The sequence below is a fragment of the Ascaphus truei genome, chromosome 12, assembly GCF_040206685.1.
Source record: "Ascaphus truei isolate aAscTru1 chromosome 12, aAscTru1.hap1, whole genome shotgun sequence".
Taxonomy (NCBI): Eukaryota; Metazoa; Chordata; class Amphibia; order Anura; family Ascaphidae; genus Ascaphus; species Ascaphus truei.
Window position 1 is genome coordinate 36,926,318 of NC_134494.1, and position 24,313 is coordinate 36,950,630.

At 46.7% G+C, this 24,313-nt stretch overlaps 1 protein-coding gene across 1 annotated transcript in view; it reads right to left on the reverse strand.

Annotated features, from left to right (window-relative positions):
- Positions 1 to 965: 965 nt before the first annotated feature.
- The window catches only part of DCDC1 (doublecortin domain containing 1), a 262,271-nt gene continuing 238,923 nt past the window's right edge, over positions 966 to 24,313 (reverse strand). The window contains 6 exon segments of the mRNA XM_075567322.1: positions 966 to 4,939; positions 6,738 to 6,847; positions 8,905 to 9,055; positions 11,563 to 11,739; positions 19,127 to 19,263; positions 21,004 to 21,105. Of these exon segments, the coding sequence (XP_075423437.1) occupies positions 4,895 to 4,939; positions 6,738 to 6,847; positions 8,905 to 9,055; positions 11,563 to 11,739; positions 19,127 to 19,263; positions 21,004 to 21,105 (722 nt within the window). The 3' untranslated portion in view covers positions 966 to 4,894.

Below are 24,313 nucleotides of genomic sequence, written 5' to 3' on the forward strand. Positions count from 1 at the left end.
TCTTAAACTTACTGTTTGGGCTTGTGCACATTCGACTTAGCAAGTAACATAGCCGTTAGGCTGCGGCCCCACTAGCGCTGACCGCGCTCATGCTTGAGAGCAGTGACGTCACCAGCTCTCCAAGCATGAGCGCCGGTTGTCCTGGCTATTTCGGAAGCGAGCGGGAGGGGGGGCGGCGTTGCGGGCAGGTTGAGCAAAGTTAATTTTTTTTGTTTACCCATGCGCCAAGCGTGGGTGTGCTTACATGCCCGAGCGGGGACTTACATATATAGATATGTGTAAGTAAAAGCGGCAAGGAACGCCTGCTCAGCGCACCAGTGCTAGCGGGGATGCAGTCTTGGGTGACTGTCGCTCTATTCAGGTAGTTCGAAGCAATAAGAAATTCCTCCCTCAATATATTTAAAGGTCGGTCCAACAGAGTGAGTAACAAAAAAAAAAAAACAGGAAACAACTTATTAGTGTAATTGGCTGCCTTAGAATGATTAAATCACTATTAAATTAAATATTTTAATCATTTGCATCTTCCTTTCTCTAAAACACTGGATTCAAGCATGTCAGCTAATTGTGTTTCTCTGACTAATCGTAGCATTATAATTACTTTGTGACCAAAGAACAAAGCAAAAAGAACAATGTAACTGGGGCTTTTACAGTAGGTCTCACAAATCGTCTTATCTGCAAAAAATAATGCTGTAGATAAAGATGGTAAAAAAAAACAGTCAAAACAGATAGTTTACGTTCCTAAATTCACCCAAAAGATGGGAAGTACCTAAAATAAATAAATATGTACATATGGTAAAAATACAAATTTCATTCCTTGCTTCTAAACAATAATAAATTATAATGACATCCAGCCTTGCTCAAGCTAATCGCTAAACTACAATCTGTAATCAAGCCCTGGTTTTTATCATGTCAAAATGTGGTGCAATTAGTAAAAAAAAATCCCACGGAAATAGTGCTTGCATTCATACAACCTTTAATCATCACTGAGAGGCGATTGGAACATAAAAGCAATCAAGGGTTGAATATACAAGCACATTATGTTCAGATACAGTATATGACAGTAAGATTTGCATAAGCTGAAAGAAAGCACATGCAGCTATGAGCCCCAATAAATAACAACTCCATACCAACAAAATAACACTTTCCTTCATCTGCTCTGATATATATATATATGTTTTAGAAGTTACATTTGTTAGCGCTTAGTCAGCAAAATACGCCATGCTTTACTGCAGTCTTTGTAATAAACGAGGTTAACACAAACAATAAAGCAAAGCCAATGCAAATTACACAACTGATTGTCAATTAAAATAAGTAATGTGGACAGACTGCAGACTTGCTGAATCACTTGAAATTTTACAGTCAAATCTCTCTCGGTTGCAAACTGATTTGTATAATGACACATAAGCTGATATATTTATATAACACATCAGTTGGCCTCTGGTTTTAATGAGGGTAGTTTATTTTTTATTTTAGAGCAGTGCTGCCGATATCATCCAAATGACGCTTACAGTGAGGGCTTTAAATACTAAAGTCTCCCAAACCAATGCAAAAACGAACAGCATCAGGTTTATCACGGACGAGAAAACAATGAAACTGGTGGATTTTCTTTCCTTTGAAAACCCGGGGGCAGATGGGAAACTTTAGTAAATAAATCCCTATATCGCTGGAACGGACTACCAATATTTACTTCTGCCTGGAACTGCTTATTTGCACTGATGACTCTAGAACAGGGGACGGGGGGAGACTCAACTCCAGGCCTCAAGACCCCCCACGGGTCAGGTTTTCAGGATATCCCTGCTTCAGCACAAGTGGCTCAATCAGTGGCTGAACTGATTGAGCCACCTGCGCTGAATCAGGAATATCCCCAATACCCTAGCCTGTTGGTAAACCTGGAGGACTCGAGTTGGCCCACACCTGTTCTTGTGACATGCAAAAAAAAACATGCCCATATTTCATATAGAAATAGAACAATCAAGGCCAAGTAGATACTGAAGAAAGCCATGTTATTTATGAACCATTGTCAGGATAGCTTTATTGCCATTATCGAAGACTGAGCCCCCTGTGCTGAAGCTGGGATAGCCTGAAAACCTGTCCTGCTGAGGAATGGAGTTGAGCACCCCTGGTCTAGAAGGGCTAGACAATCTTTACGTCAAAAGATGATATACTGTAGCAGATTGGTTATGAGTAAAGGAGCTGCAGGTATTGTGGAATTGTTTATCTTTCCCCTTATGAGATATCATTGGATGATATGACACTGGGGTTTTCTGTTTGCCTTCTTCTGGATCAATAAGTATAGATATAGGATAAAGTAGCAACACCAAAAGGTAGGTCATATATTCCAAAAAAAGCTGTATTGTGAAATGGAATTGCAGCTCGGCCATTTGTTTAAACGTGCATTGTTCTTGTTCTAACCACGTGTCCGCGTGTAACATGGGGAGTGGTTATATGGCGCAATAGGAGCAATGAGGGGGTAGTTATTCGATGCACATATGATAATGAATGTATCAATTATTGTAAACTAAAATCATAGCCAACTGTTCATCTTTCCCCTTATGAGATATCATTGGATGATATGACACTGGGGTTTTCTGTTTGCCTTCCTCTGGATCAATAAGTAAGTATAGATATAGGATAAAGTATCTGTTATATAAATTTAGCATAGGTTAAACTTGATGGACGTACGTCTTTTTTCAACCTCATCTACTATGTAACTATGTAACTATCGCATAATAATGTTTTAAGTGGTTGTTACTATTTCAGGCCAATACCATTAATACAGGAGAGATCTTGGCTTTTCTAAGCTGCATAGCAGGCCAGTCGTTACCTTATTTTACTTTGACCTTTGAATAACCTTCACATGGTAAGTCTCTACCTATAGTACCAGCGAGTGACGATCTGTTACTATTACTACAGTACATGTTATCCAGTCACTGGCACTGCCTTACATCTGGCATTCAGCTGTTAATGTCATATATTGGTGCACTGTACAAAAAAAGAAACACAATTACAATTATTTTGAGAAGTATGAACTAGTGATAACGACTAGAAAATCTCGGCTTCATTTGTCTTAGGTCAGGGCATTGCCGCCCATCCATGGTCCTTATTTTGACTCCGATGGGGCTTTCCGTGTGATAGCAGCGGGTCAGGGCTATAGCGGTTTGCAGAATAAGAGCCGTGAAGAGAAGAATTTCAAAATACACGAGAATCCAATTATGCTCCAGTCTTTGCGCACTGAAAATGACTTAGCAATAAATATGTTGGTATTTTGCACTAGTGCAAATCTGGAAGACAGCATTCTGCAATAGGATTGGTTTATAATAATTACTGTCACTATAGGTTCATATACAAATCATAAACATCACAAAGTTAGGTGGTGTGTTATCTATACTCTGTAAGAATAAAATGCTGGTAAACACATATCTTCTAACCCAGTTACTGATTTGCTATAGGAGTTCTTTCAGCATACGTTTTCCTGTTAGAAAGATGATATGGTTTTAAAAGCACACACACATACAGTGCAGTCCTCAGCCGGGATTAGGAGCCACTAGCTGTGTGAAATCCATTTAACATTTAAATTGCCCACATCTAACGCATCAGTTGCAGCTTGAACTACTGTACCACTCCCGTTTGTATGGCAAGGTACAGTACTTGCGGAATGGGACACTTGGCCGTGACCAAATCGCCACCGGTGCTCGGCTGCCAGGACTTCTCAGCGTGGGTCACCTTCGCCACCTTCCGCCATCTTTAAATGTCTTGGGATCTCCCCAGCCGCAGGGCACCTCTGCCCTCGGATCTCCCCAGCCGAAGGGCACCCCGCACTGCTCCGACTGCATTTGTGACCGACCCCGTGCGTGCCCGCGGAAAATGTAAAAATGTGTACAGGCTGCCAGCGGCCGCGCATACGCACCGGCGCTCACAAACGCAGTCGGCCCATCAATTTTTCATTGAATCCAGCAATTAACATTTTTAAACTTTCCTTATTTTTCTATCTATTAAAAAAAAAAAAATTTTCAGCTACTATTTGTTCGCATTATTAAGTTAAACTTAATGAAACTCTCCTTATTTCCTAATTCAGTGGAAAAATAAGCTTATCTTAGGGTTTTTTGGGGCTGAAAAATGGAAATCCCATAGCAACACCAAAAAGTAGGTCATATGTTCCAAAAACAGCTGTATTGTGAAATGGAATTGCAGCTCGGCCTTTTGTTTAAACGTGCATTGTTCTTATTCTAACCACGTGTCCGGATGTAACATGGGGAGTGGTTATATGGCGCAATAGGAGCCGTGAGGGAGTACTTACTCGATGCACATATGATAATGAATGTATCAATTATTGTAAACTAAAATCATAGCCAACTGCACATCAATCAAAAAGCCGAGGCTCCCTAAGCAAGTAATGAAGGTAGGAAGCTACGTGTTAGCAGGACATCAAGGTCATGAAAGGTCATTATAATGCAAAGGCTCAAGGCATATGTATCATTAATCATGTAAGTATGAGTGAATAAACACATAATTAAAGTGAGAAAGATGACATATTGGTCCCAAAGGACCTTAATCAGGGTTACGGGAACGCCTTGATGAAGTTTCTTAGTACTTGGAGATTATGACTGCACTTTTCGCAGCATTTGTTTGCAGTATGCGGTGTGCTCCCATCATCTTGTTTTACTCGCTGTCTCCGGTACATCCACGTTAAAGAGTTAGCTTGGTACATGTAATACATTGCCACTTCAATCTTTACCGTTACGAGCTGAATTTCCCCTGCAACCTCTCAATTATTCTTCTGGAGAGAGAGATTTAACCTGAATTACACCTTCTTGCATTCTCAGTAATCATTGTACATAATTGTATAATCCATTTAGGTCACACACACTTCCGAAATGCCAATTCAATTCCTTCTTCATCTGTGTTGGCGGTCTTGTGATGGACAGAGGGCCGCTTCACCCTGAACAAGCAGGAACGAGTCTCAGTCAAGTGTCAACCACATTAGAAAGAAAAAGTACTAAAGTGCACATATTAAGTAATAACATTTTTAAATTCATTGCTTCCAGGCTGAATTTATATTCAAGGTCTGGCATAGGCTATGAAATCTAATTTTCGTCTCATGGATGTGTGATATAATTTTATAAGTGTTATAAAAAAAAAAGGTCTTTACTTATGATGGCAAGAAAGCTGAACTATCTGGCCATATAACCGAAGCACCGTCCTTTCTGCAAAGTGAGAGGGCTGCAGAGTTTAACGGAGAATTGATCCATGAGCATTTTCTTTACAGCTCAATGGATTTACTGCTTCTACTTGACATAATAAGTTAACAATGAGATTTTCTTTGGCATACTAACTAACTGCTCGATGCAGATGCAAAAGAAAAGATTTAACCAAGTTTAATGTCATTATCTCAAACATTTCCTGCCAGTATTTTGTATGTACAGGCATACCCCGCTTTAAGGACACTCACTTTAAGTACACTCGCGAGTAAGTACATATCGCCCAATAGGCAAACGGCAGCTCACGCATGCGCCAGTCAGCACGTCCTGAACAGCAATACCGGCTCCCTACCTGTACCGAAGGTGGGCGCAAGCAGGGAGACTATAGAGCCTGTTACAAATGCCTTATTTACATCAGTTATGCACGTATATGACGATTGCAGTACAGTACATGCATCGATAAGTGGGGAAAAGGCAGTGCTTCACTTTAAGTACATTTTCGCTTTACATACATGCTCCGGTCCCATTGCGTACGTTAATGCGGGGGATGCCTGTATAGTGCTATTTATATATAGCGCCATCTATGTACATAGCGTGTCACAGCAGTGATACACGGGACATAATAATATAACACGTAATGGGAATAAGCGCTTCAGGCATAAAGGTAACATTTAGGAAAAGGCGTCCCTGCCCCGCAGAGCTTACAATCTAAGTTTTTTTTTATGAACAAGAAATCAACACACTGTAGTGCAAAAACAACTGCAATGCAACATTGGTCTACAAATTACAGCTTTGCAAAGGAGAACCTTTTGTTAAGAATGTAACACTCTAATTGGCTTCCTTAAATAAATCTTACCACGCTAAAAGCAAAGATTTGTCTGTGTTTGTTAGGGAAATGAGTTACAAATTTAATTTTTTTGGAGGCCTCTGAAGGAAAGAATGTTTTATTTACCCTTAACCCACCCTGCCCTTTTTAATGGGCCAACAATACAAGGTGAGAGAGGTGGGAGGGGGCTGCCTTTGCAAACTCTTGTACAAAACGGTGATATGATAAAACGGAGATCCGCCCGAGTAAATCAAACGCCTCCCAAGTCTCGGCCCGATGTTTAAAAACAGAATTTGAAAAATATTTTTTAAATTGCAGTAGCTGTTTTTTTGTATCTTGTTTTGGTCGGAGGGTTGATTAACCCTTTCAGATCTCTAACTTTGCTGCCATACTGTTATTTTCTCTTTGAAGGATGTTTCTTGCAGCGCATGCAATGCGCACAGATGTAGTAAATCTAACCATCTTCGCTGTTGTGACCGCAACAGTCGGGGGGCTTGGGGGGGGGGGGGTCTTATTCAGTGCTGAGGGACTTCAATCTAACTAAGGAATAATGTGCAACATATTGAGTGACAAAACAGTTTGTGCAAAAAGAACAAAGATTAACAACGATCTTAAATTGATCCTCAAATGTCCTATTTTGGCCTATAAAAGGTATCACTTATGCCCAATTGTGACAGTTGTCTATGGTTATTCCTTTTGCTTTGTCATGTAACCTGTGCATTGAAGCTCTTGGGCGGAGAAATGATCACATCGGTTGATTCCGGACCATACTGCTTCCTGATTCTGGCATAGTTCGCTCGGACTTCTATCATCTGTCTGCCGGCTGAAATGCAGTAGATTTTGCAATGTTACATCTCTAGCTGGTGATTAGGCTTTTAATTACAACACGGAAATGAATGAGCAATTATTCATATTTACCTTTAAAAGGCACTGGGAGATCTATGCCGGCTTCTGATAAACATTGCGTGACACATTGGTTTATTCACAAAATTAGTCTATGCTCTTCGGGTTCAAACAGTTAGCGGTTATTTAATAATATTAGAGGTGTCATTGTATTACTGGAATCATTATTTTGTTATTACGGTTATTAGAAAATCAGCGATCTCTTAATACAGGGCTTTAACTGGACATTATTTAAGTCATACGCAGTGGCGGATTTCACATTAGGCCCGATAAACAGATGCCCCACTCGCATCCCCACTGATTGCCGGGGGACAGCGTGGGGCTTCTGTAGAGTTCATACCTTCTCCTTTGTGCTGCCCTCCACCGTCTTCACTGTCGCAACGTCAAAGGACGCTGCAATGCATATTACCATTGTAATGCGATGCCACGTTTCCATGGCAATGCAACGCCATGTGACGTCGCAGAATAAATTGACGCCGCGACGTTGGGGGAGGGTGGCACGAAGTAGGCCCGTGCGGAACCTAGGTAAGCGATTATGGGCGGCGGATTTGTAAATCCACCACTGGTCATACCTAAAAGGTGGCCTTACCCCCCTCCAGACCCTGAACAATGAGAGGGACAGGGGGAGAGTTTGTAAAATACCAAGTGAGTTATTTACCTCTCCGTAAGAGGGGCTGATCCCTGTTTAACTAAAACAGCCTCAGAGCTCTGAGAATCCAACAGAGAGAGAGTTGATTGCAGCCACTCAATTAACTAGTCTCCACCTGGGCTAATGAGAGCTCTGTAAAAAGCCTCATGTGAGACACAGGAGAGAGATTCCTTAGCTCACATTTGGGCTGACAGAAGGAGAGCAGAGAAGCCTGCACACCGACACTGACTTGAGCACAAAGGCTGTGCTGAGATCCAGACACCCAGAGACCTATATTTCCTGGACACAGAGGACCCAGGAACTTGCCAGAGACTGACATGGAGGGCCACCTGCTTAAGGTACCTCCTGGGACTTTGGGGTGATAGGCTGGTAATGGGAATATCCCTCCAGTCCCGCAGATAGGGTCTGGGGAAGTAAGTTAGCCCTTACACAGGGAGAGGGGTTTGTTATTTTGTTTTGTTGAATGTTTTGCCTGGATAAATGAACAGGCTCAATAAAGTCAAGATATAATTTCACCCACATCGGTCTCCATTATATGTACCTCTGCACACTTCTCTTACACTCCCCAAATGATCATTTATACAATATGTGAACAAAACTGAACACACCTGAAATACTTGAAAATGCTCATTTGGATATGCAAAGTATATGCAAATGATTTAAATTAGCATACTTCTCAGGTATTTCAGGTTTGTGCAGTTTTGTTGTTATCTTTCCCCCTCTTTCTCTCTCTCCTCTCCAGCAAAACCTTCATTGCAGGATCCGTGTGTGAGTAGCGCCCCCTGCACTTAAGCCAGGCACAATGCAATGTTATTTGAAGCAAATGCAAGGTGCTAACTTAACATGGCGTTAATTAGATTTTTTAAAATGGGACAGACAGCCAGAATGAAAGAAGTCTGACTCTGTAAGACATGGTAAAATCCAGAGATAGATCGTGTAACATTGTTAGTTACAGTGTAGCCAAGTGATGCCACAATATACAGTCATGTGAAAAGACGGCGATGCCATCGTTAGCTTGTGGACACAATTTATTCTCAAGACTTATACTGTACTATGCACATTTCTTGTATATTTGTCTCAAATGTATCATTTTTGGGGAACAATTATGGTCCAAAACATAAGTTTTTCTTGCATAAATGTTACAAAAATCATTAAAAGAAAATAAAGATGCAATTGTGGCACTGAGAGAATGTTTTATTCCAGAGCATGGAGTCCACAACAACATCTATAAGAATAAATAGCATTTCATATACTGTGCATACAACTTGGGGAGACTGTATATGACTGTATATATAAGCAGGATAAATGGTATTGTGTGTAGTCCTTACCTTTTTTGCTGATGAACGGCTCTCCTGCAGAAACACACAAAACCATGTCCTTTTCTATGTCACCCCAGGACTTCACCTGCTCCCCATGGAGTGTGTATAGTGCGCTCGCTGGCTGCTGCATGCTTAGCTGAGAAGTGCAGTTATCCAATAACTGCAACACAAACAATCTTCATACAGTATGTTAGATGACCTGCTGTAGGTGTGTGTGTGTGTGTGTGTGTGTGTGTGTGTGTGTGTGCTTTCATTTGAGCTTACACTTTTTCTTTTAAAGGTTATATGTGACACAGGGACTGTCCCTCCCCACAGAAATAATGCACAGGAGCATGTGTGGTTTAGTAAAATTGGCCTCGTCTTCGAACCTCAATTTGAGTCTGGCTGTAAGCTCCATGGACGAGTCGCCTTATCTCCTTGTATCTCATACACAAAGAAAACTGGTTTGCGAGCTTTTACAGTACACGCAGGAACTTGCGCCCGAACAAGATATTCTTTGTATAGCGCCGTCTGCACTATATAAAATATATTATTATATTATAAACAATATTGTTATTAACCTGTTTGATAACGGTATCCTAGGAGATTTGCCCTATTATTTAAAAGGAATTAAGCAAAGCCCCACTCTTGCTTCTGATATATCTCTCACACTGAATGTGAATTTAATAAATATTTCACATTGAATATGAGTTATTATAATTGTCAATGTCATATGCAAACAGAAGGGCCATTAGTTGATTCGACAACAAAATAGAATATAACAAAAAAATGCTTGTTTACAATTTTGTGGTGTTTCATTTTTAGATTTCCAATGACCAAAAAGCTTCCATGTGCCCCAAATCACTTGAAAATACAGAAACAAATAGTGCACTTTTTCTCTTGAATACTGGGATTAAATGCTTTCATCTTTATTAGCTCCTGCTCTTTACATACAATGATAACCTCCCTTTCTGCATTCACTGGGCTGCTGGTGAACACCTGTGTGTGTCTGTCTGCACTCACTGGGCTGCTGGGGACGACCTGTGTGTGTCCTGTCTGCATTCGCTGGGCTGCTGGTGACCCCCTGAGTGTGTCTGTCTGCATTCGCTGGGCTGCTGATGACCCCCTGAGTGTGTCTGTCTGCATTCCCTGGGCTGCTGGTGACCCCCTGAGTGTGTGTCTGTCTGCATTCGCTGGGCTGCTGGTGACCACCTGCGTGTCTGTCTGCATTCGCTGGGCTGCTGGTGACCCCCTGAGTGTCTGTCTGCAATCACTGGGCTGCTGATGACCCCCTGCGTGTGTCTGTCTGCATTTACTGGGCTGCTGGTGACCACATGCGTGTGTCTGTCTGCATTCACTGGGCTGCTGGTGACCACCTGCGTGTGTCTGTCTGCATTCACTGGGCTGCTGGTGACCACCTGCGTGTGTCTGTCTGCATTCGCTGGGCTGCTGGTGACCACCTGCGTGTGTCTGTCTGCATTCGCTGGGCTGCTGGTGACCACCTGTGTGTGTCCTGTCTGCATTCGCTGGGCTGCTGGTGACCCCCTGAGTGTGTCTGTCTGCATTCGCTGGGCTGCTGGTGACCACCTGTGTGTGTCCTGTCTGCATTCGCTGGGCTGCTGGTGACCCCCTGAGTGTGTCTGTCTGCATTCGCTGGGCTGCTGGTGACCACCTAGGTGTCTGTTTGCATTCACTGGGCTGCTGGTGATCACCTGCGTGTGTCCTGTCTGCATTCACTGGGCTACTGGTAACCACATGCGTGTGTCTGTCTGCAACAGGTCAGGTTTTCAGGATATCCCTGCTTCAGCACAGGTGGCTCAGTTCAGCTGAAGCAGAGATATCCTGAAAACCTGACCAGTTGGTGGCCCTTGAGGACTGGTGTTGCCCGCCCCGGCATAGAGTATGGTTTCTATAAAAATGTCACTTAATTAAATTCTCTTGTATTGACTAACACTAAATTATCATAAAGTTTTGCACATGGTTTTTGTTTGCTACAATGTTCCCCTTCATCACTGAGCTAAAGTATTTGAGTATTACCTGGTTACTATCAGAGGAAACCCATTAAATATGGCATTGTTCAAAGTGTATGTGCAACTGCAAAGTGTCTGACCAGGAGGCGCAGTTTAACCCCTTCAGCACCAAAAAGGCAAAGCCACAGGCTGAAGAGTAGCGGAGTGGTACTGGCACATCGCCGTGTTTGCTGTTCTGCGACCTCTGCCAAGTCCCTCCCTGTGCCTCAGGCACCAAACGTAGATTGTAAGCTCCTTGGGAGAGGGACGACGAGATGTGCCTGTAAGATGCTATGCACGGTGCTGCATACTTTATCGGCACTATATTTTAATTGAAAAAAAAACCTGAACATATTGATTATTGATCAACGAATCATATTGATTACTAAACCTTTAGGACACTAAAAGGTATCAAAACCACCTACTCCTCCTCCCTCCTTTGTTATTACTAAAGCAATGCATTGCAGGCACCACACATGGTGAAGGGGCTTTCAGAAAGCGATTTATTTAACCTCTGTGAGTACTTGTCCAATGTGGTTATGATGGGTATAAAAGGACATGACTTGCCGGTGAATGACTATCACAGCTGCTTAGCACAAAGTAATGCTAATCCTACTAGGGAGGCTTTTAAATATACAGGTATCCAGTATGCTTAAGGTCCTAAACGAACGGTTCTTACCTCTTCAAATGTTTTGCCCCAAGCAAATATTCCTTGTTGTGCGTTGCTCCTGTTTAAATAAACCAACACTCTTTTCATAGTTGGTTGGCCGTAAAGTGCTTTGTGATTGGATATTTTGTTCGTTACGACCAGCGGATGCCTTTTCATGTGAACATGTTGAATATCGGACAGGTGCGTCTGAAAAACACAATCCATCCTATTACCTGTACAAGTAAAATCTCCAAAAGGAAACTTTTCCGACTATAACCATTTCATTATTTTCCTAATATTTTAACAATGGATTTGGACAAACAAATATATATATTTATAAGGTGACAACTGTCTATCTGGAAAACTGCAATACTGATTGATGATTATTTAGGAATTCGTGAGGGCCACGTTTATAGTGACATCGACGGCGCGCATGGCGCGAACAACAAATCTCTTTGCTACGAGGCCGTCCATAGAGCGCGCGACCGCGTGAGCGATTCTTGAGAAGACAAATCATTTTGTCTTTGCCGTGCGAAGGCCGGGTCACCTGCGCAGTTTAGCCAATGAGGGCGAACCGCTCAAGTGATGTCACAGCCACACCTCCGCTATGCCTCCCCGTCATGCAATCCCAAAGAGCAGAAATCGCTCGAGCGACAGGCGCGCGCCCTCTATAAACGCGGCCTAAGAATGATAACAATAAACAAACAGTACTGACATTCTCCCTAGGAAACATTTAGAAAAACATAATGTTGCTAAATTGCATTAAAAGTAGCTCTGGAAGTGAAGAGAAAGCTGCCAGATCAGCAGATCATGAACATCATTGTGTTTTTCAGGGGTCTGTCTGTATGGTGCTGTAACTCGTGTGCCCCCCCTCCCCCAGTCGCAGACTGGACCTCTAGGGTGTAGTGAGGGCTGGTTACGTGTATGTGGGTGGTGCGTACCTGTGAGGAACAGGAGGGCCTGAGTCTACCGCGGTGGTATAGGGGATAACAGGGACAGGATTCTGGGGTATATGCCTCCATCGTCTTAGCAGTCTTGGTGCAACGCCTTCATCTCTGGCGAGCCTTAATGAATAAGGTGAAACCCTCCCAGAGAAGCCCTGGTCCCAGGGCGAGAGATTTCAATCTCACACAGTCTTTGTATAAAATCAGTACTGGTCTTTATTGTCCAACAGCATCAGTAGCACACAGCAACAGCACACAGCAACAGCAGCAGGGTACAGGCTTTTCCTCCTTCTCCTTTCCTCCAGAAGTACACCCTCAGGATGGGCTATCTGGAGCTCCAGTACTCCACACCTTCCACCCCAAGGTATAGGCCCTCAGGGTGAGGCTGACTCTCCCCTCACCCTCTGCAGGGTGAGGGGCATTGGTCCACTGCACTATTGTGCTATCAGCTCTACTCAAGGTGGCTGAGCCTCTCCACTCCTCTCACTGGCATGCTCCAAGCTCAGACTCTGTTTTGCTGCACTCACTCCCTTCTCTCCAGCACTAACTAACTTCTCTCAGACTCACAGGGGTAGCCCACTAAATAGGGACAGCCATGCCCATCATGATGTCAGCAGGCCCTCCCCTGTGTCTCAGCCTGCCACACAGAGTCAGGTGCCTACCTCCACCAATCCCGGCAGGGCTTGAAGCTGGGGAAACCCATGATAGCTACTGGTGGCCTGCCCTGAACAGGACTTACACCAGTAGGAGAAAGATATATAGCCCCCATTTCTTACCGGGGTTACACACTCCCTCAGGTGGAATCCAATGGTCCCCACTTGGACCTAACTTTAGCAGCTCCATCCTGCAGGTGAACAAATCTGGGAAACAAACACAGTTCATATGATTAGTGTACATAACTCAGATTATTACACGCAGATGGTGTAATTAATGACAATGGTACCTCCCAACATGGAGAACCTAACTTAATAATAATGCCGCGGGTCAGGCTTCCTTACTTCCCGCCCATTGTGGTCTGTTACAGTGACATAATACGGCTGTACCGACCCAGACTCTGGCCGATAAACCACACTGTGCATGTATATGCACCTCCCCACACTCCAGGCCCGGACTACCTCACTGATTTTGTCCTCGTTCTGGTAGCCTGCTTTACCGAGCTTTGTTCGTAAATACTCCTGCACAGCCTCTCTGAGCCAGCTATCCCGGTGCTCCTCTATCTCATTCATGATGGGTTCAGGCACATAAGGGAACTCGTAACCGTGTGACTGCCTATACCTGGCTACTATGGCCCTGTCTGCTCGACTCAACTTGGAAAGCTTCTTATGACCCGCCCTGCTTGGCAGTACCTAAAACTCTGGTTCTACTGGCGCAATGTCATCATACAAAATACTAGGCCCCTTAGGATGGATGATCTTTTGTTCTATCTCTTGAAATCTGTGTTCTAGCTCATCCGCCACCTCCTGGGGAGTATAGGCACCTACCGCCCACCAATGGTCAACAATGTTGCTCCTAATTAACAGGAACCTGGTACGGTCCATCCCCTTGTGGTACTGCACCGACACACTTTATTCGAGCAAATACCCAGTATGTACCTGGCAGATACCTGGAATGCGCCGCTCCTCACCTCTAACAAGCCCCGTTGCGTTTGCCTTCCCAGCCTGGGTTCATGCCTGGTTGATGGGCGGCTGATCTGTTAAATGATAATGATTAGGATTTAATAGGCTGCAATGCTTCGCGTGTCTACCAGATGGCATAAATTCATGAATTGTAATGCAGTATATATATATATACTGTGCAGTATTGCAGCCAGCGGGAATAAAATGCTTCAATCCCTGCCTGGAAAATACCTCAATGCACTCGGGCAGAAAACAGTCACAAACCTCAATACACCCGGGTATACCCGAATTCGTGGGACTAGCCGAGCTCGAATAAAGTGTGTCGCCAGTGTACCTAGTGAACAGGGGTGCCCACCACTTGTCACGGTGCTCATACTCAGACACTGCACTAGAGGTACCTGTCTCTGACTCAGCATGGGATGATATACCGGTCGTGACCGCCTCTGTAGAGCGAGAGCAACTGCGTCTACCTTTTGCATTAATGTAGATGGTAGCATTCATTTTGTGGACCACCTTGCTTACAGTCCCTGCCTCCGCAGTATTGTGGGACCCTCGGGCCCTCCCTCTAAACACAGGAGAAATTGACATTGGATTAGGCACATGTATCACATTGGCATATGGTACTTCCCCATCAGACCCTTCATCACTTAATTCCCAATCCCTCAAATCTTTGGAGTACTTGGGGTTCTTACTTAACTTATCCCCGCTAGGTCCCGGTGTCATGACTCGTGACGGGGCAGGGGCAGTGGCCGGGGCAATGGCGCTAGGGGCTGGGGCAATGTCCGAATTAATGTCCAGCGAGCGGGTAATGCCGCGACCGCTGGGCACTTTCTTGCTTGCCCTCTCCGCCAGGCTTCGTGTTCCTCGGGAAAAACCTTGGCTTCTCAGGGTGGCCATTGCAGCTGCCATGGCTGCTCTCCGCGGGGAGAACAACGCTCCCGGGCCTCTTTTCCAGTCGGACCCGGAAGTGACGTCATCATGGCCGCCCACGGAATCCCCATCCGCTCCGTGGTCACGCACCGGAAGTGCGTCGAGGACCGGAAGGGGCGGTGGTGGATCATCCGGTCCGCGGATGGGTAAGTAGGCCGCAAGCCTCTCCTTTTCGTTCTCTGCAGGGTCCTTCTTCGCCTGGTGGGAATAAGGGGGTGGTGGAGTCTCCTTACCGCTCCGCTGCCGGCTGATGACCTCTGGTTCCTCCGGAGCCGTCTCAGATCCCGTCTCTGCCGCACTGGGAGTCACCACGGCTGTGGGACTTCTACGGGCCTCAGGCCGCACCAGCGCTTGCCGTCGGGAGGTGTCCGGACTCGTCTGCTCCCTCTCTCCGGTAAGTGGACCGCCATCTTTCTTAGAGCTCGGGTGGTTCGCCGGTAGACGCATCACCACCGATGAAATGCCATCTTCTTCCTCCGAAGACGACTTGGTCGGATCTTCCGCTAGGGAGTCACCTGGATCTTTTGCGGCCCTGCCAGTGGATAGTGGTATGAAACGGCCCCGCTCCGGTACCTCCACTGCGGTCGCGCTCTTCTCCGCCGGATCATCGCTCGGCTCGGTAGTTGGCTGGGCCTTGGTTCCCACCTCAGCAGTGGTGCAGGGAACTAGGGCAGCCTCGTCTGCTGTCTCCGCCACCTCCGTTAATGTTCCCGGGGAGGCACCCCGAGGGGTCTTTAGCATAGGCCATGGTTCGTTAGGCCACAGGTAGTATGTGCCACATTGAGGGCATCGTGATTTGGTGCTTGCAGCCAGTCCGGGTGTCCTGCAGTGTATGCACAGGCACTGGAGATACTCTCGGCCATCGATCTCCACCACCAGGAAGCCTCCTGGGAGTTGGAAGACCGTCGTGCTCAGTTCTGACATGGTTTGCTCAGGGGTGGAACAGTTCAATGTTTCAGCTTCTTGCTCTTCGAATGCCAGACAGAAGTGAAGCTCCTCGCTCTCACTTCCTGTCTCTCCCTTCGCTGGGGAGGACGCTCCTGATTGGCTCTCCTTGTGCCCCCTCCCTCTGGTGGAAACAAGAGGAGGGGCACTCCTTCTCTCAGTGTGACGTGGCTTTGTCTGTCGGCCAGTCACAGCACAGGTGGGTGGGCTTTCGTGCCGCACCGCTCCTTTTGCAGGGGATCTGGATTTGGCGCCAAACCCCTACACATCTCCCTCAGTCTCTTTGCACGCTTCACGTGCGCGATCCAGGATTGGCAGGAGTCGCCATTTTAGTTCGGCTGCTAACTGCTGGGCCGTGGATGGCGCTGCGGTCGCCATTTTTAACTCTTTCATGCTTTGCGGAGCACATGTAGTGACAGCCGCCATCCTTGATGAGCCCTCCAAATGTATATGTGCACTATTCTCAGTGGCTAGTGCATAGCTCGTTACTAGACACTGACTGCTCTCGCACAGCTCACTGAACACTCTCTGCATGCTTTTCTGACTTGCTTTGCCCACTGATATGATGTGGCATACCCCAGGCTAGGCAGAACTCCTTCTCTGTGCACCGCACTTGCTGACGGTTCCTGCAAGTACTCTGTGGTGCATGTTATGTGGGTGCTGGCTAGTATACCGGGCATCTCCCTAAGTACGGGCGTCTCCTACTTTTGGCCACTCATAGTGCGGGCCCTGGGCCATGGTCCCTGGACAAGTTAACAGGCTAACCCCCCCAGTTGCCTCACACTATCTGCCTCAAGGGACTAGGACAGCTATAGCCTCACACCCATCTTACAACACCCTCTTAGGGCACCCAGGGCGTACTGTGCGGGAATCCACGCTCCCCTGAATACCCCGGGTATGCATAAATGCCCTACTCTCTCCAGTACTTGCATGGAAGGTGCACTTCACTCTTCCAGCTCTGCCTTGCTGAAAGCCTGTCCTGTTCTGGATCTCAGCAGCTCACCTCCAAATGTAACCCATGTCCCCCCCCGGTCGCAGACTGGACCTCTAGGGTGTAGTGAGGGCTGGTTACGTGTATGTGGGTGGTGCGTACCTGTGAGGAACAGGAGGGCCTGAGTCTCCCGCGGTGGTATAGGGGATAACAGGGACAGGCTTCTGGGGTATATGCCTCCATCTTCTTAGCAGTCTTGGTGCAACGCCTCCATCTCTGGAGAGCCTTAATGAATACGGTGAAACCCTCCCAGAGAAGCCCTGGTCCCAGGGCGAGAGATTATCAATCTCACACAGTCTTTGTATAAAATCAGTACTGGTCTTTATTGTCCAACAGCATCAGTAGCACACAGCAACAACACACAGCAACAGCAGCAAGGTACAGGCTTTTCCTCCTTCTCCTTCCCTCCAGAAGTACACCCTCAGGATGGGCTGTCTGGAGCTCCAGTACTCCACACCTTCCACCCCAAGGTATAGGCCCTCAGGGTGAGGCTGACTCTCCCCTCACCCTCTGCAGGGTGAGGGGCATTGGTCCACTGCACTATTGTGCTATCAGCTCTACTCAAGGTGGCTGAGCCTCTCCTCTCACTGGCATGCTCCAAGTTCAGACTCTGTTTTGCTGCACTCACTCCCTTCTCTCCAGCACTGACTAACTTCTCTCAGACTCACAGGAGCAGCCCACTAAATAGGGACAGCCCTGCCCATCATGATGTCAGCAGGCCCTCCCCTGTGTCTCAGCCTGCCGCACAGAGTCAGGTGCCTACCTCCACCAATCCCGGCAGGGCTTGAAGCTGGGGAAACCCATGATAGCTACTGGCGGCCTGCCCTTAGAAGGACTTACACCACTAGGAGAAAGATATATAGCCCCCATTTCTAACCGGGGCTACAGTGCATTCTGAAGCCACCACTCAAACTCCACTGGATCATGTCACCCATGTCATGCTGTGAGCAGATTCATGAAGAAAAAAAGATGTTTGAACCCCATTAGTTTCAGCTCTGGGGACCCCCTGCTTCTCCGAGGTACAGACTTCCAGTATCTCAGCAAAGTTTAAAGCTCCCACGTCCATGAGTGCCAATAGGAAGCTGCATCGGATGATGTCATGGCTTCCTATTGGCCCGCAAGGCGCAGGAGCTTTGAAAAGCGGCCATTACATGAACCCTGCTAACTGTGCGGAGTGGCTATGGGCACCTACAATGGAGGTAAGTATCTCCAGAAGCAGGGGGTCCCTGGAGCTGAAATTAATGCGGTTCAGCTCTGGAGACTCTGCTTTAATACTAGAACAAAATGGTAAAAAATGTGTTTTATCCCAAGATTTTCCCCTTGATAGAAAGAGTGGGTTTGCCATTCACTGCTGATAACGAGATCAGGAGCAAGGAACAGGGCCGCCGACATGGGGGTGGGGGCCGGCGGGCCTGGCCGGTGCTGGAAGCTGGACCTGGTGCTGGGCCTTGGCTCTCCCCAGCTCCTGCGGACTTTCTGCCTCTCTCCCTCTCTTTCGCTGGGTGCGTGACGGAAGCAGGCCCAGACTTCCGGCGCGCACCGGGCGGAAGCGAGACCCGGCGTGGGAGAGAGGCAGGGCAGGTACACAGCTGGAGAGAACCACGCAGGAGCTGGAGACAGCCGGCCTCAGACCAGCAGCAATGTGTGTTGCACTGTTTGTGTGTTGCATTTAATGTGTGTGTGGGAGGAGGAATTGTATGGGTATCAGGGGGGTAGTAGGGTGGGTAAGTGTGTGTGTGTGTGTATGTGTGTATGTGCCCAGTGCGGGGAGTAGGGAATGAGTGTGAGGAGAGGGGGGGGGGGATTGGGGAAGTGGCAGTGAATGAGAGGGGGAGGTAGGGGAGGAGGGAGAGTGACAGACATACACGAGGAGAGGGCGGGGGAATAGAGGAGGTGGCTCATGAGGGTGTGAAATGGTGGGGTGCTCGAAAGGCCACCAACACGTGGGGGGAGGGGGTAGAGGGGGCGGTCTAAACTCTAGTCCTGGGCCCCAGGAAATCTGTCGGCAGCATTGGGAAGCAACATTGTTATATGTGTGGTAACTACTCGAGTGCTGCACGGGAAGGCTGCACGTTGCAGCTACAATGAAACGAGTAGTTGGCACAAGAGATGCATGCCCCACTGCAATCCATTACTATCGCCCTCTGGCAATGAATGGGTTAATGCACCTCCACATTCTGTATGTCTCTTATTAGTTTCATTTCCTCCCTGGTTTCTTCCGTCCAGCCACCTTCCACCAGGACAGGCTGAGCCGGGCTCTTCGTGGGCACCAGGCTGGCAGGAGTGAGAGATTTAACACGGCGACCTGAGACAATAAGAAAAGGGGGAAAAACGGGAACGTTCAAATAAAATCCGCCTCGGTCACATGACACCCACAGATTATGACAATTGGCTATTTATTTTAGCACGTTGCATTAGAAATACATTGTGGGACTCATACCCGGTGCCAATGAATTGTTCCACAACCTCCAAGTCTCAGACATTGGAGATTAAAGTCACTTTGTTTTAAATCTTACAATCATGGAGATTCCATATTGGGAAATGACTATATGACTGCAATGACTTGATACGTACTAAAGAAACACGCCCGTCCACAGAGAAACAGCGCCACCCAGTGGCAACACGTGTAATCAGTTAAAGCCCTAGTTCCACTTAGCCAGATAATCCACAGCGTGAAATGTGTTTTGAGCGAGAATATGACACGTGTAAGATTTCCCAGAATCCCTGGATGCAGTGGAAGCGCTGTATGCTAAGAGATGATACTGCTGCAGTCGGTGCCTGTACACTGAAACCACATGGTTACAAAGCCCCAGCACTCATCCCCACAACAATTAAAGTGATGGTTAGGGGAGGGTGCGGGGCCTCTAACTCTTACTGTCTCTCGGCGGCATTTCCTCCTGCAGGCTCCATCATGGAGGTACCGCGACGTCAAATGGCGGTGCGTTGGCATGACAATGGGACGCCACGTGCTGTCACGACGCCATGCGCGCATGGCTTTGACAATGGGACGCCCTGTGGCGCCACGTTGCCATGACAACGTGACGCCACGTTTATCGTGGCAATGCGATGCCATTTGACGTCGCGGTGCCATGATGGCGGGACCCTGCAGGAGGAGATGCTGCAGGTAAGAGGCCCCGCACACGCCCCAGCACTGAGCCCAACGCACATCCCACCACCCTGTAAAGAGGTTATGGGGAAAGGCAGGGTTGTACAATGCGTGAATGTGCTCACAAGTGATGTTTTTATTTGCTCATAGAGAGAAATAAGGGGGGGGGGGTGGGGCGGATGGGGGGGAGTAGGTGTGAGACCTGTACATGGAGAAGTACATGTGAACAAAACTTAACACACGTGAAATATGCTATTTTTAACCATTTAAATATATTTTGCATATCTCAATTAGCATATTTTCCAGGTGTCTTTGGGTCTCTCACAAATACAGGCCCAACATCTGAACATGAAGCCTATAAACAATACACAAGGCTGTCATTAACCCTACGCGAGCTAAGAATACTGCAATGGGATTTCAGACTTGTAATGATTAGTACTATGGTGCAAAGCTATTTTTTATCCAAACCACGGTTGCCATATTTATGAGTCCCCACAAAAAAAAAACATTTTATGGCAGTATTTCTCTGCGTTGGAAAACTTCTGGAGGAAGTGACGGTGGAGTATATTATCAGGATGTAAAAAGGAAATGGAAAGGCAAGTTCTAAAAGTAAGATATATTTTAAATTGTCAGAGTAACACCGAGGCTGTAACCTTTAAGTGCTTCTCATGCCCTGCAGCATATTTCTCTATTATAGACCTTACTCAATACAATGATAAGCGGCGTAACGCACGGTCATATATTCTAACCATATTGAATAAGCCGGTATATATCTTACTGTGACTTGCAGAATGATAGAGTTTCATGGTGATTGTATGGGTTTTGAACCTCAAAATCACACTCCTTTCTTCCCAGCAGTATTCATCCCTACAATTTCACTCTATTATCTGTAATCGTACTCTGATACAGTCTTATAAGGAATCATTCCAGTCCGATTACCTTGCAAGTGTCTCATTCTGTGCTTCATCGTGTCCAGCTCAGCGACAATTCTCTCCTTTTGTAGCCAGTGTATTTTCTCTTGTTTTTCTGATCTCTGCAAATCTTTAATAAAAGTGATATAAAAAAAGGTCACACTTTAGAGGTCCGGTAGCTATCTGCAATAGTCTTGCTCACGCCAAGTAGGGTGGTGTGGGTGCTGCTTAGGATCCATGTTGCTACAGTATAATTACGAAGCAATAGATGGGGAGGCCCCACAGAAAAGGCGATCCTATAACAGCGTACTCCAAGGAGTAAGAGAATTGGGATATAAATAATGTTTATTAAGATTAATAAAAATTCTGCAGACATACAACTGTGCTCACAATACCCTATTAACTAATAGAGGATTGTGACAGGGTGAAGTCAGGTACTGATAATTATGCCTGGGAAACATATATCTGAGTCCTGCATCCAGCAGTCAGAAGGTTAACTCACTGATGTCACGGTAGCCCATGACTTTTAACACCTTTTATATTTACAGTAAGGGATCGGTAAATAGGCAAAACACAGTAATGAAATAAAATGAGGTTTATTTGGATAAGACCTCGGAAACACACAGAAATACAAAATACAGAGAATATACACACTTACTTTGGGTCTGGGGGTAAAAACTAGGCTTTCCTAGGTGCAAGGCGCCTGCTTCAGCAAAGGCTGACCTTGTTCACTCCACGGAGCTGGAGTAAGCCTGGAACAATAACCTCACTCCTCAGAACCAGTTCTCAGCTTGGCAAGAAGACCCTGGCATCGCAATGCCCCTGGGAAACCTTACCGGCGCTTCACTGGACCCATCCCAAGACTATCTATAAGTCTGAAAAGACTGAGAGACACACACCCTGATCTGCAGCAGCCCCTTTTAGAGACTACTATGCCATATGTTTTAACATGGACAGAGCCTTTCAGCCACTCACAGCGTGGGATTATTCTCAGCAGCCAATCAGAGCAGGGCTCATCTGGCGGATGAGGTCAGAGGCAAGGGGCGTGTTGAGCCGGCTTGGGATGCCCCGTGGGCGGGACATAAGTTCTGGCCAATAGGAAAAGCACCTACGATCGCCATCTTTTCCTTAGCCAGCCCATTGCCTCCCACTGGGTAGACGACACTGGGTCCAGCAGACCAGAAGGTCCCCCCCCTCCCCCCTGGGGTCTCTGTTCTCCAGACCCAGTACTCCGCCCTGCCCCGTCCACTTAGCATCCCGACACATCTCAACATCCCGTCTCCTCCTTCATCTATGGACTCTATGCAAACTAGCTAGCATCTTAACCATATGCCTGGGCTGTCTGTATAGAGCCTTATAGTAAACGCAAACATGATATAAAGTAATCGCTGGGGGACATAGCAAATGCTATGTTCCGCTTTCGCCGATTTTCGCTTTCCGGTGGCACCCTGGAACGGAGCCTGCCGTACTGTATAGGTTTAGGGGTTGGGAACTGGAAAAGCCAGCCAACCCGATAAATAGGGAGATCTTACTAAACATTCCGGGCCCTATGTGGAGTGGAGGAGGGGTGCAGAGTGTTTTGTGTGTGTGTCTGCAGTGTGTGGGTTTACAGGGGGAGGCAGTGGGTGTAGAGGGGGGGGGCTGCTGGTGTGTGTTTTGTGGATGTAGAGGGGGCAGCTGTCTGTTTTGATGTTGTGTGTATGTTTCGAGTGTGTTTTGTAGGTGTAGAGGGGGGCAGAGTGTGTTTTGGTCTGTGTGTATCTGCATTTTTGTGGGTTTAGAGGGGGCTGCAGTGTGTTTGTGGGTGTAGAGGGGGCTGGTGTGTGTGTGTGTTTTGTGAGTTTAGAGGGTGGAGGAGGGCTGCAGTGTGTTTTGTGGGTGTAGAGGAGGTGGGCTGCAGAGTGTGTAGGGGGACTTCAGAGGGTGTTTGTATATAGAGGGTGGGTTGCAGTGTGTTTGTGTGTATAGAGAGGGGCTGCAGTGTGTGTGTGTGTGTGTGTGTGTGTGTGTGTGTGTGTGTGTGTGTGTGTGTGTGTGTGTGTGTGTGTGTGTGTGTGTGTGTGTGTGTGTGTTTGTGTGTGTGTGTGTGTGTAAAAGAATGTAGACAATCCTGCTGATAAAAATCAATGTATAACGGGTAAATCAAAGAAAACCCCAACAGGCGCTCAGAAATAGTGAATTCCTGCTTAGTGATGTGATATATTATAATGTGCTACCGGAGTTCAGGTATAAGCAACCCCACATTGAGTAAGTAAAAAATGTGTAATGTCTATTCCAGCAACTGGCTTCCTTCAAGCACTATAACGTTGAGGTAAACAGACTCACTTGTTGATCCTGGGGTTGTAGACAAAGGCCTTGTAGGCTGAAACGCGTCAGAGGATCTGCTTGCACCTTTGTGCCATTAAAGTTATTTTCACTGCCACTCATCAGCCTTCAGTTATTTCCTGTGACTGTGCAGCGCTTTACCCCCTTCGGGAGGATCCATGCTATGATAAAAATCAATGACTACAAAAATGTCTATCTTTTTTAATGAAAATTTAAAAAAAATTAAATTAAAAAAAAGCTTACATTTAGCCTATATAAGCAGTGGTTGGTCCAGCTAGCTCTCTACCTACCCCTGTCTTGTAAGTTCTAATAAGATGTAGACAGAGACAGGCTATTATGTGGGGTTTTCCCCCTCCTCATGCTGAATTCTGGAGTGGAGTTGACAAAGGGATATGTGATAGCCAAAGGTGGTACAGATACTGGGCCCTCCCTCTTGGAGCTGCAGGAAGGAAGTGCCTAAATTAGAGATTGACGTTCAGCCCCTTAGGAGTGAGACCTTCAGGGAGTTCCAGCCTGCCCCTGCATGGTGTAGGATGTGTTGGAAACGTCTCCTCCCGTCTGGGAGTGAGACATGTGCTCAGCCCCTCATGGGCTAAACACATAACCTAATCCAGCTAGGCCGCACCATTACCCGCAGGCCAGTCCCATCCAGAAGCTAGGGATCTACCCTATCAATTTGAGCATACGCTGCAACAACACCAGCAGTGGCTCCTGTAATAAAGAACATCCTCATTTGTACTTCTGGCTCCGCTGCAGTCTGCGTGGAGAGAGGTAGAGAGATAAAGGACTGTCATAGCGGGGACCACCTTCAGCCGTGCTGAAGCCCCCTTTGTCTGGAGGCGCTGACACCAAGAAGAACAGAACTAGAGGGATCCCTAAAGGTCTGCCCTGTACCCCCACACCATCGCGGGAAACTCATCTCTCCTGTACCACGCAGGTAACCAGCACTACGCCAAGCAGTGGCATAGCCATAATCTCTCACTGGGGGGGGGGGGGGGGGTGTAGAACATGTG